The sequence below is a fragment of the Pleurodeles waltl genome, chromosome 9 (assembly GCF_031143425.1).
Source record: "Pleurodeles waltl isolate 20211129_DDA chromosome 9, aPleWal1.hap1.20221129, whole genome shotgun sequence".
NCBI classification, from domain to species: domain Eukaryota; kingdom Metazoa; phylum Chordata; class Amphibia; order Caudata; family Salamandridae; genus Pleurodeles; species Pleurodeles waltl.
The window spans coordinates 332256742-332270670 of record NC_090448.1 but is presented as its reverse complement, the minus strand read 5'-3'; the positions used below and the strand labels follow the sequence as shown (position 1 = coordinate 332270670).

The following is a 13929-nucleotide window of genomic DNA, read 5'->3' as shown; positions in this document are numbered from 1 at the left end:
TGTTTTCCTCCTATTCTGAATTAATTAAGATATTATAGTCGTCACAGAGGTTCAGTAAACTGAGGAGGATCACCACCTTCTTTATTAAGGCTGACATTTTCCTCAAGTTACCAAGACAGAACTTCTAGTTAAAGAACTTTCTGTTCCACAGATGCTTTGTGACATTAGCCCACTCTGTGACATCATGAACTTTACATTAGAAAGGTGTTGTAATGAGATTCCAAAAGCAAGGTGGAAAAAGGTTTTGTTTATTCTTAGTAAAGTTCCCAGCAACGGAGAGGCTGGTTGACAGGAGCAAGCATAGAGAAGCAACTGACTCGTAAATCAAACAATGCATTCCAAATAGAATACAAAGGAAGGATCTCGTGCACAGACGCACGCACGAGGAAATAAAACAAAAGGAAATGAAACAAACGTGGATAAATATAACATTCCTATGAACTGTTTAAAACATGCCTACTTTACAAACTACTACATATCTCCTCTCTTCAATATTATAATAAAAATAATTAATAAATAAATAACTTAGCACAAAACAAAATCAGCATATTTTTTGGGTAGTACAGATACTCTTTTAGGAAGATCTACACTATCATTGTTGACTCTTTCATGCACATAATCTTTGACTTGTACATTATCCTGCTTATTGACATTTGGCACAATAGGCACAAAAGTGGAATCAATAATCTCAAAGTCCTCATTGCAATCAATAGGAGTCTCCTCATTACCCACAATACCAGGTGTCAACTGAGATCTTTCTGTGTTACTGTCACGTTCAAAATCTGAAAGAGAAAAGTATTGCGATTTATCCATACAAATGTTCTTCATCACCCCTGAGGACAAATCCATATATGAATTAGGATCATGTTTTTCAGTACTATTAGTGACTTTAGCAACTCTGCTTAGACTCCACCATGAATCATTATTCAACTTGACTGAGGTTTTTCCCACACATACAACCTTGAATGCTTTTGAAAACTTTGACTCACCCTTTCTCACTCGATAAGGAAGTTTGATCCTGAAAAAATCCCCAATTTTCACCTTAGTATTATCAATATTATTTTTGTCTAATTCTCCCTTATTTTTCTTCTCAACTTTTCTTTTAGCCTCAAAATACATTTTTCTAAGGTCAATAATGGGTAATTCTTTTCTCAACCAAGAAGGGGATAAAGTGGTACATGGAACACGCCCTTTGAGCATGGAAAATGGTGAAAACCCAGTTGTCAAATTGGGGGACGAATGATATGCCCAAATCTTTTCTTCAACAAATTCTTTGACATTAAACCTATTGATTATGGCCGATTGTACAGCCTCCACAATAACCCTATTAAATCTTTCCACAAGGCCATTCATATTTGGAGCATAAAGCAAAGTTTTTAAATGCAAAATATTATTGACTTTCATGAATTCCTGAAACTTAAAGGATGTGAACTGTTTACCATTGTCGGTGACAATGCTAGATGGTAACCCCTCCTTAAAAAAACATTCTTTTAAAAATCTTATAACACTGTCAGTGGTGGGTTGGACAATCCATTTGACCTCTGCCCATTTAGAAAAGTAATCAATAAGTACAATGATATACATCTTGCACCTAGCTAGATTATCATATGGTCCCAAAATATCCAATGCTACTTTGTTCCATGGTCTTGATGGAAACTCAGATTTAACAGGTACACATTTACTGGTGACAAGAGTTTGATCAGAATTAGAGCAAATGACACATTGTTTGACAAATCCTGAAATTTGCCTATCCATATAAGGCCACCAAAACATTTCTCTTATTTTATTTTTAGTTAAGGTTTCCCCTAAGTGTCCTGCGTGAGCTAACTTAATAATATTGGGGCGAAGCGCCTTAGGGGGAATCACACAATCATCTTTAAAGATTAAATCCCCTGATACTGAAATTGAATTTCTGACCTTCCAACATATCTGCATAGATGGTGACAACACCTTTTCACGAGGCCATTCTGTGTTACAAAATTTTTGAATGTTTTGTAATTCTTCATCCTCACTACAACTCTTACACCAGGCATCCTTTGAAAACACATCCTTACATAGGGGTAAAATATCATCTATAGTAGCAACCACACATTCTTCTAATGTCTCAGGAAACAATTTAACAGAATTGTCAGGTAATCTGGATAGACAGTCAGCCACACAATTGAGAATTCCTTGAATATGTACTGCTCTGAAATTATACTCATATATTTTTGATAAAATCCTGACTAGACGAGAAGATGCTCTACCAGTACCGTTACTGTTTAGCAATGCTAATAAGGGTTTGTGATCTGTTTTAATGGTAAATTCTCTGCCCCACAAATAAGTTTTAAAATGTTCCACTGCCCATGTGCATGCTAAAGCTTCTCTCTCAATAGTTGAATACTTAGATTCAGAAACTGAAAGAGGTCTTGAAGCGAAAGCCACAGTATTTTCTGTGACATGATTTTTCTGAGTAAGTATTGCCCCTAACCCTTCAGAGCTGGCATCAACGTAAACAGCACAACATAAATTTTGATTGAACTGAGACAATGGTGCCGCCTCAATAATGCTTTTTTTAAGTTTATCATACGCCTCCTGATGTTCACTCAACCATGTAAATTTTACTCCTTTCTTAAGTAAATTTCTTAAAGGTAACGCTATTTGGGAAAAATGAAACACAAACCGAGAGTAAAATTCACACAAGCCCAGGTAAGATCTTAATTGATCTTTATCAGAGGGTATGCCCATCTCTTTTATAGCTTGCAACAAACAAGCTTTAGGAGCTATACCCTTCGAAGATATGGTGTGTCCTAAATACTCTACCTCCTGGGTTAAAAATTTACATTTTTCCATTTGTAGTGTCATCCCTTTTTCTTGTAAAACTGACAGTACTTTTGACAATCTCATATTATGAGAATCAATGGTATCAGCAAAAATTAGGATGTCGTCTTGAAAAGCCATAACTCCATCCATGTTTGTAAATAGCCTATGCATAAGCTTTTGGAATACGGATGCAGCGGATGCCAACCCAAACGGCATGCGGGTATATCTGAAAGCCCCTTCTGGAGTTATAAATGTAGTTAAATGTCTGCATTTCTCATCAAGAGTAATCTGATGATATGCTGATTTGAGATCAAGAGATGTAAAGAATTTTGCTCCACCCAAAAGTGCAAAAAGTTCTTGAATCTTTGGTAGAGGATGGCAATCAACAATAATTTGTTTATTTAATGATCTCAAATCTGCACATAATCTCAAAGACCCACTCTTTTTTTTAACTAAAACTATGGGAGAAACCCATTCAGAGGAGTCTACTGGTTCAATGACACCATCCTTAAGTAATTGATCAAGCAAAATACTAAGTTCTTTCCTGACACTAAGTGGAACATCTCTCAACTTGTGTCTGACTGGTAAAGCTCCCACTTTCAGTTTAATGTTATGTGTGAATCCTTTAACAGTACCCAATTCTTTTCTAAAGACATTTTTGTACTCTGAAATAATCACTTCAATACCTTGCTGTATGGTCATGCAATACACCGGAACATCAGCAGATGGATCCAAAACCATTCCAAGATTACCTTGATGTCTCCATCCCAAAACATGCTGTCCTTTGTCAACTACATAAATTTTACCTAAAATATTGTGATCATGACAAGAAATAGAAGCTACAAAGTAACCTAAAATATTAATTATTGTCTGACTGTAACCATAAGCCTTAATGTCATTGCTCTCCAACTTCCGTCCAGACCAGTTTTTGTTGAAAAATGCCTCAGATATGATAGAAAAAGGTGATCCAGAATCCACTAGCATTATAGTTGAGAATCCATCAATGATAACTTCGCACTTTGGAGGACGATATATCTGGTTGTCAATATCAGTGTTAAAAATATTATGTTGCTTAGACTTATCTTCTGTAATCATCAAGACTACGCTTTCAACATCTTGGATACAATGTTCAGTCTCTAATTGTTTTCCAACAATCGAATTGACATTCCTTTGAGATCTGCAAACTGTCGAAAAATGTCCAGTTTTACCACATTTGAAACACTCTTTAAATAAGGCAGGACAGGTTGATTTGTTGGTATGCAAATTTGATCCACATCGCATACATTTTAATTTGTTTAGATTATTTTTGTTGTACCCTTTGCTGTACTTATTTTTGTTGACATTGCGTATGGCAGCTACTTCAAGATGATTATCTTTGTCATCATTTAATGTCTTACACGATCGTATTGACCTTTCAATACCTTTAACAACTTCTATTACTTCTTTGAGTGATGGATTTTTGTGTCTCAGAAGTTGTTCTTGAATTTTTTTGTTATAACAGTGCATAATAACTTGATCCCGAATATATTGATCAGTAATGACACCAAAATCACAAGTTGAAGCCAAAATGCGAAGAGCAGCCACATATCCTTCAACAGGTTCTGTGGAAAATTGGTGCCGTGAATAAAAGTTAAAACGTTCTGTAACTACATTTGGTTCAACTGTGAAATGTAATTGTAATCTGTCCAAAGCTTCAGAAAAAACATCATAATCATTTATATCAGTTCCTTCAGGTGGTTTATGTGGAGGTAAATGATCAAATATTTCCTGAGCTTCTGTGCCAATAACGTTTAATAGAAGCCCTTTTTTTCTAGTCGCAGAAAACGAATTTCCATCAATGGCAATCATAAAATATTAAATAAACCATGCCATTTGCTCCACTTCATGGGTACATCCCCTGGATTTTGTTGTAGTGGCGGAGGTGGATTACAACACTGTTGCATTGTTAAATACAAATAAATGTATATAACTATATATATATATATATATTTAAATAATCAAATCAGAAACAAAACAAAAAAAATAGGAGCTGGTACTCAGTTTTTGACAGATTAATAATGAAATTAGGTTGCTGGCATGTTGAGCAAAACAAAACTCAAGTCGGGTTATGTGTGACTAATTTGAAGAATACAATGAAAAGAAAACAAAATGGGGTCACATAAGTTAAGTTCCAGCTGAAGACTGGCTGTTAAATAGGTGCTGCCAGGGCTCCGAATTTGAAATGTAAACAGTAGCTTAGAAGGAAAGCTACAAGCGGAGAACAGCCTTAATTGCTGACCCAGGCTGAGCAAGTCAATAAATCAGGGAGATAGCTGAAGATAACAAACATCCATTTCCTACCGACTGATGAAGAGAAGCCAAAGTCCCGTAGTTGTAGTGAAAAAATGATTTCAATCAACTCGTAATCTTTCTCGGATGTGACAGGCAATGCTGGGAACACTCGTCGCCAAAATGTTGTAATGAGATTCCAAAAGCAAGGTGGAAAAAGGTTTTGTTTATTCTTAGTAAAGTTCCCAGCAACGGAGAGGCTGGTTGACAGGAGCAAGCATAGAGAAGCAACTGACTCGTAAATCAAACAATGCATTCCAAATAGAATACAAAGGAAGGATCTCGTGCACAGACGCACGCACGAGGAAATAAAACAAAAGGAAATGAAACAAACGTGGATAAATATAACATTCCTATGAACTGTTTAAAACATGCCTACTTTACAAACTACTACAAAAGGCAATTTGTCCTAACCTGAAAGAAGCCTAGTGTCATCTCGCCTCTGGTAAGACTGGCAGTGATACAATGAAATAGTAAAATGGTCTAATTTATACAACTTTGAATAAGTCAAACAAAGGTCATGTGTTTGAATGTGGGAAGTTCAGAAATTAAAAGCTGTAAACACAATGATAAATCCATTTTTACTGGGCTGAGGGATTGAACTACAAAACTTTATTGTGATGAAGTTTTAAGTTATTAATATAATGTTATACATTTCGAACTTTTTGGTTTAAAAGGGGATGTTCATTTCAACAATATTGTTCTTTCATAACTGAAAGAAGACCTAGTGAGAGGCATGTGAAGTAGAAATTTATGAAATTCCTAGCTGATATGGTGGAAAGTAAGATTGTAATTAATACCCAGAAGCAATGAGTATGTATTTCTTTTTCTTTTTTCATTTAATGTATTTCTGTGGCATTCGTAAAATATCAGTAACAGCAAACTACATTTCCCATGAGCAGAGATAATATGCTACATGAATTCTTTAAAACAGACCAACACACAAGATACACAGCATTGTCTCTTTCATTGCGCAAATTATTATGCCCAGCTTTTTCTGTTTCTGTCACCACATTGTACTGTTACTCTGGTTTCTGTCTAAATGAGCCACACCAGCATTAAGTAAACATGTGGGATCTCCCATGCCATCTAAAACCAATGCCCCACATGCAAAAATTATCTCTATTTCAAACATCTGAAGATTTTGCCCTCGATACATACAAGGGTAAACATTCAAACACCTCTTGTGAAAACAGTATTCAATCCCTACCAAAGAATACAGTATCATCACATCTAGGTGTAGGAAAATTGCCTCCTTCTAGCTTGGTTACCCCCACGTTTGGCCTGTTTGTCAGTGTGTTTGACTGTGCCTGCTGGGATCCTGCTAATCAGGACCCCAGTAGACACAGACACCTCAGTAGTTATGCTCTCTCCCTTACATTTGGTTGTTGAGTACTGTTAAGACAGTATTTCATCCACAATTGGCATACTGGTGCCCTCTTATGAGTCCTTAGTATATGATACCTAGTTACCCAGGGCATTGGGTTCCAGGGGATCCCTATCGACTGCAGCATTTATTTTACCACCCATAGGGAGCACATGCAAAGACTTCTGCAGGACTGCCATTGAAGCCTGCCTGAAAAGGTGCAAGCACCCTTTCACTGCCATTTACACTGCACCAGGTCACTTATAAGTCACCTCTTTAGCAAGCCCTCCAGCCCTGAGGGCAGGGTACAAAATGCTTGTGTGTGAGGGCACCCATACACTAGCAGAGGTGCCCCCACTGATAATGAGTCAGTCACAAAATGTGCTTTTTCAGTCAAAATTAACTTTAGTACATTCAGACTTGAGATGTTGTGGTTGCAAATCCTGTGATTTGTGAATCACGGCCTTTGCAATTGTAAGATCACTTATTACCTGTGCCCCTAGGTTCTCTCCCAAGTGACTGACATTTCTACTAACACTGGGACAGCAGGCATAAAGCATTACATTCTCATGACATTTTGACAACAGGTTTTCATTTAAACTGCTTTTTATAATGTGTACAATTTACATTTTAGAGGAACCATGATTGCTGAAAATATGTAACTGATTGTTTTTTGTAAACTGAAAACAAAATGCCTAAACATACTGACAATAAAAAGCTCACCTTATGCCAAGCTTGATACCAACAAATTAAATAAAGAAGTACTTGTACCATGATGAAGTTCCCAAATGACAGCAGGTACCAGGCCATCCTGATGAAATACAAAACATTTTTTCCAACATTAGTAAAAGTATTCTCAGCAAAACTCTCAGTGTTCTGCAAAACATGTCTTGCTGTTACACCTGTTTGTAATCTTTCCTCCACAGAAGAGTCACACATGATGTGCAACTTGTTTCTTCCTATTCTGAATTCATTAGGATGTTATAGTCGTCACAGAGGTTCAGTAAACTGAGGAGGATCACCACCTTCTTTATTAATGCTGACATTTTCCTCAAGTTACCAAGACGGAACACTAACTTCTAGTTAAAGAACTTTCTGTTCCACAGATGCTTTGTGACATTAGCCCACTCTGTGACATCATGAACTTTACATTAGAAAGGCAATTTGTCCTAACCTGAAAGAAGCCTAGTGTCATGTCGCCTCTGGTAAGACTGGCAGTGATACAATGAAATAGTAAAATGGTCTAATTTATACAACTTTGAATAAGTCAAAAAAAGGTCATGTGTTTGAATGTGGGAAGTTCAGAAATTAAAAGCTGTAAACACAATGATAAATCCATTTTTACTGGGCTGAGGGATTGAACTACAAAACGTTATTGTGATGAAGTTTTAAGTTATTAATATAATGTTATACATTTCTAACTTTTTGGTTTAAAAGGGGATGTTCATTTCAACAATATTGTTCTTTCATAACTGAAAGAAGATCTAGTGAAAGGGATGTGAAGTAGAAATGTATGAAATTCCTAACTGATATGCTGAAAATGAAAGATTCTATTAAGTACCCCCAAGCAATGAGTATGTATTCCTGTTTCTATTTTAATGTGATGTATTTCTGAGGCATTTGTCAAATATCACTAACAGCAAACTACATTTCCCATGAGCAGAAGTAATATGCTACATGAATCCTTTAAAACAGACCAACACACAAGATACACAGCATTGTCTCTTTCATTGCGCAAATTATTATGCCCAGCTTTTTCCGTTTCTGTCACCACATTGTACTGGTACTCTGGTTTCTGTCTGAAAGAGCCACACCAGCATTAAGTACACATGTGAGATCTCCCAGGTCATCTAAACCAATGTCCCACATGCAAAAATTATCTCTATTTCAAACACCTGAAGATTTTGCCATTGATACATACAAGGGTAAACATTCAAACACCTCTTGTGAAAACAGTATTCAATCCCTACCAAAGAATACAGTATCATCACATCTAGGCGTAAGAAAGTAGCCTCCCTTTAGCTTGGTTACCCCCACGTTTGGCCTGTTTGACAGTGTGTTTGGCTGTGTCTATTGGGATCCTGCTAATCAGGACCCCAGGGGACACAGACAATTCAGTAGTTATGCTCTCTCCCTTACATTTGGTTGTTGGATACTGTTAAGACAGTATTTCATCCACAATTGGCATACTGGTGCCCTCTTATAAGTCCTTATCATATGATACCTACTTACCCAGGGCATTGGGTTCCAGGGGATCCCTATGGGCTGCAGCATATATTTTGCCACCCATAGGGAGCACATGCAAAGGCTTTCGCAGGACTGCCATTGAAGCCTGCATGAAAAGGTTCAAGCACCCTTTCACTGCCATTTACACTTCACCAGGTCTCTTATAAGTCACCTCTTTATCAAGCCCTCCAGCCCTGAGGGCAGGGTACAAAGTGCCTGTGTGTGAGGGCACCCATGCACTCGCAGAGGTGCCCCCACTGATAATTAGTCAGTCACAAAATGTGCTTTTTCAGTCAAAATTAAGTTTAGCACATTCCGACTTGGGATGTTGTGGTTGGAAATCCTGTGATTTGTGAATCACGGCCTTTGCAATTGTAAGAGCACTTGTAACCTGTGCCCCTAGGTTCTCTCGCAAGTGGCTGACATTTCTACTAACACTGGGGCAGCAGGTATAAAGCATTACATTCTCATGACATTTCGACAACAGGTTTTCATTTAAACTGCTTTTTATAATGTGTAAAATTTACATTTTAGAGGAACCATGATTGCTGATAATATGTAACTGATTGTTTTTTGTAAACTGAATACAAAATTCCTAAACATACTGACAATAAAAAGCTCACCTTATGCCAAGCTTGATACCAACAAATTAAATAAAGAAGTACTTCTACCATGATGAAGTTCCCAAATGACAGCAGGTACCAGGCCATCCTGATGAAATACAAAACATTTTTTCCAACATTCGTAAAAGTATCCTCAGCAAAACTTTCAGTGTTCTGCAAAACACGTTTTGCAGTTACACCTGTTTATAATCTTTCCTCCACAGAGGAGTCCCACATGATGAGCAACTTGTTTTCTTCCTATTCTGAATTAATTAGGATGTTATAGTCGTCACAGAGGTTCAGTAATCTGAGGAATTTCTGTTCCACAGATGCTTTGTGACATGAACCCACTCTGTGACATCATCAACATTACATTAGAAAGGCAATTTGTCCTAACGTGAAAGAAGCCTAGTGTCATCTCGCCTCTGGTGAGACTGGCAGTGATACAATGAAATAGTAAAATGGTCTAATTTATACAACTTTGAATAAGTCAATCAAAGGTCATGTGTTTGAATGTGGGAAGTTCCAGAAATTAAAAGCTTTAAACACAATGATAAATCCATTGTTACTGGGCTGAGGGATTGAATTACAAAACATTATTGTGATGAAGTTTTAAGTTATTAATATAATGTTATACATTTCTAACGTTTTGGTTTAAAAGGGGATGTTCATTTCAACAATATTGTTCTTTCATAACAGAAAGAATATCTAGTGAGAGGGATGTGAAGTAGAAATGTATGACATTCCTAGCTGATATGGTGGAAAGTAAGAGTGTATTAAATACCCAGAAGCAATGAGTATGTATTTCTTTTTCTTTTTTCATTTCATGTATTTCTGTGGCATTCGTAAAATATCAGTAACAGCAAACTACATTTCCCATGAGCAGAGATAATATGCTACATGAATTCTTTAAAACAGACCAACACACAAGATACACAGCATTGTCTCTTTCATTGCGCAAATTATTATGCCCAGCTTTTTCTGTTTCTGTCACCACATTGTACTGTTACTCTGGTTTCTGTCTGAGAGAGCCACACCAGCATTAAGTAAACATGTGAGATCTCCCATGTCATCTAAAACCAATGCCTCACATGCAAAAATGATCTCTATTTCAAACATCAGAAGATTTTGCCCTTGATACATACAAGGGTAAACATTCAAACACCTCTTGTGAAAACAGTATTCAATCCCTACCAAAGAATACAGTATCATCACATCTAGGTGTAGGAAAATTGCCTCCTTCTAGCTTGGTTACCCCCAAGTTTGGCCTGTTTGTCAGTGTGTTTGACTGTGCCTGCTGGGCAGTAGACACAGACACCTCAGTAGTTATGCTCTCTCCCTTACATTTGGTTGTTGAGTACTGTTAAGACAGTATTTCATCCACAATTGGCATACTGGTGCCCTCTTATGAGTCCTTAGTATATGAAACCTAGTTACCCAGTGCATTGGGTTCCAGGGGATCCCTATGGGCTGCAGCATTTATTTTGCCACCCATAGGGAGCACATGCAAAGACGTCTGCAGGACTGCCATTGAAGCCTGCCTGAAAAGGTGCAAGCACCCTTTCACTGCCATTTACACTGCACCAGGTCACTTATAAGTCACCTCTTTAGCAAGCCCTCCAGCCCTGAGGGCAGGGTACAAAGTGCCTGTGTGTGAGGGCACCCATGCACTAGCAGAGGTGCCCCCACTGATAATGAGTCAGTCACAAAATGTGCTTTTTCAGTCAAAATTAACTTTAGTACATTCAGACTTGAGATGTTGTGGTTGCAAATGCTGTGATTTGTGAATCACGGCCTTTGCAGTTGTAAGAGCACTTATTACCTGTGCCCCTAGGTTCTCTCCGTAGTGGCTGACATTTCTACTAACACTGGGACAGCAGTCATAAAGCATTACATTCTCATGACATTTCGACAACAGGTTTTCATTTAAACTGCTTTTTATAATGTGTACAATTTACATTTTAGAGGAACCATGATTGCTGAAAATATGTAACTGATTGTTTTTTGTAAACTGAAAACAAAATGCCTAAACATACTGACAATAAAAAGCTCACCTTATGCCAAGCTTGATACCAACAAATTAAATAAAGAAGTACTTCTACCATGATGAAGTTCCCAAATGACAGCAGGTACCAGGCCATCCTGATGAAATACAAAACATTTTTTCCAACATTCGTAAAAGTATTCTCAGCAAAACTCTCAGTGTTCTGCAAAACATGTCTTGCAGTTACACCTGTTTGTAATCTTTACTCCACAGAGGAGTCACACATGATGAGCAACTTGTTTTCTTCCTATTCTGAATTAATTAAGATGTTATAGTCGTCACAGAGGTTCAGTAAACTGAGGAGGATCACCACCTTCTTTATTAATGCTGACATTTTCCTTAAGTTACCAAGACGGAACACTAACTTCTAGTTAAAGAACTTTCTGTTCCACAGATGCTTTGTGACATTAGCCCACTCTGTGACATCATGAACTTTACATTAGAAAGGCAATTTGTCCTAACCTGAAAGAAGCCTAGTGTCATGTCGCCTCTGGTAAGACTGGCAGTGATACAATGAAATAGTAAAATGGTCTAATTTATACAACTTTGAATAAGTCAAACAAAGGTCATGTGTTTGAATGTGGGAAGTTCAGAAATTAAAAGCTGTAAACACAATGATAAATCCATTTTTACTGGGCTGAGGGATTGAACTACAAAACGTTATTGTGATGAAGTTTTAAGTTATTAATATAATGTTATACATTTCTAACTTTTTGGTTTAAAAGGGGATGTTCATTTCAACAATATTGTTCTTTCATAACTGAAAGAAGATCTAGTGAAAGGGATGTGAAGTAGAAATGTATGAAATTCCTAACTGATATGCTGAAAATGAAAGATTCTATTAAGTACCCCCAAGCAATGAGTATGTATTCCTGTTTCTATTTTAATGTGATGTATTTCTGAGGCATTTGTCAAATATCACTAACAGCAAACTACATTTCCCATGAGCAGAAGTAATATGCTACATGAATCCTTTAAAACAGACCAACACACAAGATACACAGCATTGTCTCTTTCATTGCGCAAATTATTATGCCCAGCTTTTTCTGTTTCTGTCATCACATTGTACTGTTACTCTGGTTTCTGTCTGAAAGAGACACCCCAGCATTAAGTAAACATGTGAGATCTCCCATGTCATCTAAAACCAATGCCCCACATGCAAAAATGATCTCTATTTGAAACATCTGAAGATTTTGCCCTTGATACATACAAGGGTAAACATTCAAATACCTCTTGTGAAAACAGTATTCAGTCCCTACCAAAGAATACAGTATCATCACATCTAGGTGTAGGAAAATTGCCTCCTCCTAGCTTGGTCACCCCCAAGTTTGGCCTGTTTGTCAGTGTGTTTGACTGTGCCTGCTGGCATCCTGCTAATCAGGACCCCAGTAGACACAGACAGCTCAATAGTTATGCTCTCTCGCTTACATTTGGTTGTTGGATACTGTTAAGACAGTATTTCATTCACAATTGGCACACTGGTGCCCTCTTACGAGTCCTTAGTATATGATACCTAGTTACCCAGGGCATTGGGTTCCAGGGGATCCCTATGGGCTGCAGCATTTAATTTGCCACCCATAGGGAGCACATGCAAAGACGTCTGCAGGACTGCCATTAAAGCCTGCCTAAAAAGGTGCAGGCACCCTTTCACTGCCATCTACACTGCACCAGGTCACTTATAAGTCACCTCTTTAGCAAGCCCTCCAGCCCTGAGGGCAGGGTACAAAGTGCCTGTGTGTGAGGGCACACATGCACTAGCCGAGGTGTCCCCACTGATAATGAGTCAGTCACAAAATGTGCTTTTTCAGTCAAAATTAACTTTAGCACATTCCGACTTGGGATGTTGTGGTTGCAAATCCTGTGATTTGTGAATCACGGCCTTTACAATTGTAAGAGCACTTATTACCTGGGCCCCTAGGTTCTCTCTCAAGTGGCTGATATTTCCACTAACACTGGGGCAGAAGGTGTAAAGCATTACATTCTCATGACATTTCGACAACAGGTTTTCATTTACACTACTTTTTATAATGTGTAAAATTTACATTTTAGGGGAACCATGATTGCTGAAAATATGTAACTGATTGTTTTTTGTAAACTGAAAACAAAATGCCTAAACATACTGACAATAAAAAGCTCACCTTATGCCAAGCTTGATACTGCTAACGCGTCCGTCTATGTTAATTTATACACATCAGGACTCGTTTTAGGCCGATGAATCTTTGGACCCAGTGGTGAGACACCGTAAGACGAGATAACTGATCAATATGACAATCAATATGTCATTAACATTATCAACAGTTAATACCAAAATATATTTCACTTTAGTCATTAATAAACCTTCGGCGCAATCATGACCTTTCAGTCACGAATAACCACACCTTAATGGAGATTTTAGTGAATTTTATTCCATATTGATTACAATCTAATAGCAAATGCATTAATCTCAAAACCAAGAAGCATATGAACATAATCACAAGGTGACAACTACGATGAGCTTTCAATAATTCAAAGATCAGGAACATAAGATAATTATGCGAATAAGAACAGACCGCAATACATGA

The 13929-nt window shown here is 37.5% G+C and overlaps 1 protein-coding gene and 1 long non-coding RNA gene across 2 annotated transcripts in view; both read right to left on the bottom strand.

Annotated features, from left to right (window-relative positions):
- The window catches only part of LOC138258620 (uncharacterized), a 137856-nt gene extending 132582 nt beyond the window's left edge, over positions 1-5274 (bottom strand). Inside the window, exon 1 of the long non-coding RNA XR_011198459.1 lies at positions 5143-5274. This is a non-coding gene — a long non-coding RNA (uncharacterized lncRNA). The remainder of the gene's footprint in view (positions 1-5142) is intronic.
- Positions 526-4772, bottom strand: LOC138258660 (uncharacterized). The gene is made up of 2 exons (XM_069205976.1): positions 3489-4772; positions 526-782 (listed from the first exon to the last, which is right to left on the bottom strand). The coding sequence occupies exons 1-2, from the start codon at positions 4648-4650 to the stop codon at positions 526-528; spliced, it is 1419 nt and encodes a 472-aa protein (XP_069062077.1). The 5' UTR covers positions 4651-4772.
- Positions 5275-13929: the final 8655 nt, after the last annotated feature.

Excerpts from the sequence above, each read along its gene's own strand:
- LOC138258660 (XM_069205976.1), bottom strand. The coding sequence starts at position 4,650 with ATGATTGCCATTGATGGAAATTCGTTTTCTGCGACTAGAAAAAAAGGG. Across the intron at positions 783-3,488 it reads TTGCATGACCATACAGCAAG|ATTTTGAACGTGACAGTAAC; the intron begins GTATTGAAGTGA and ends TTTCTCTTTCAG.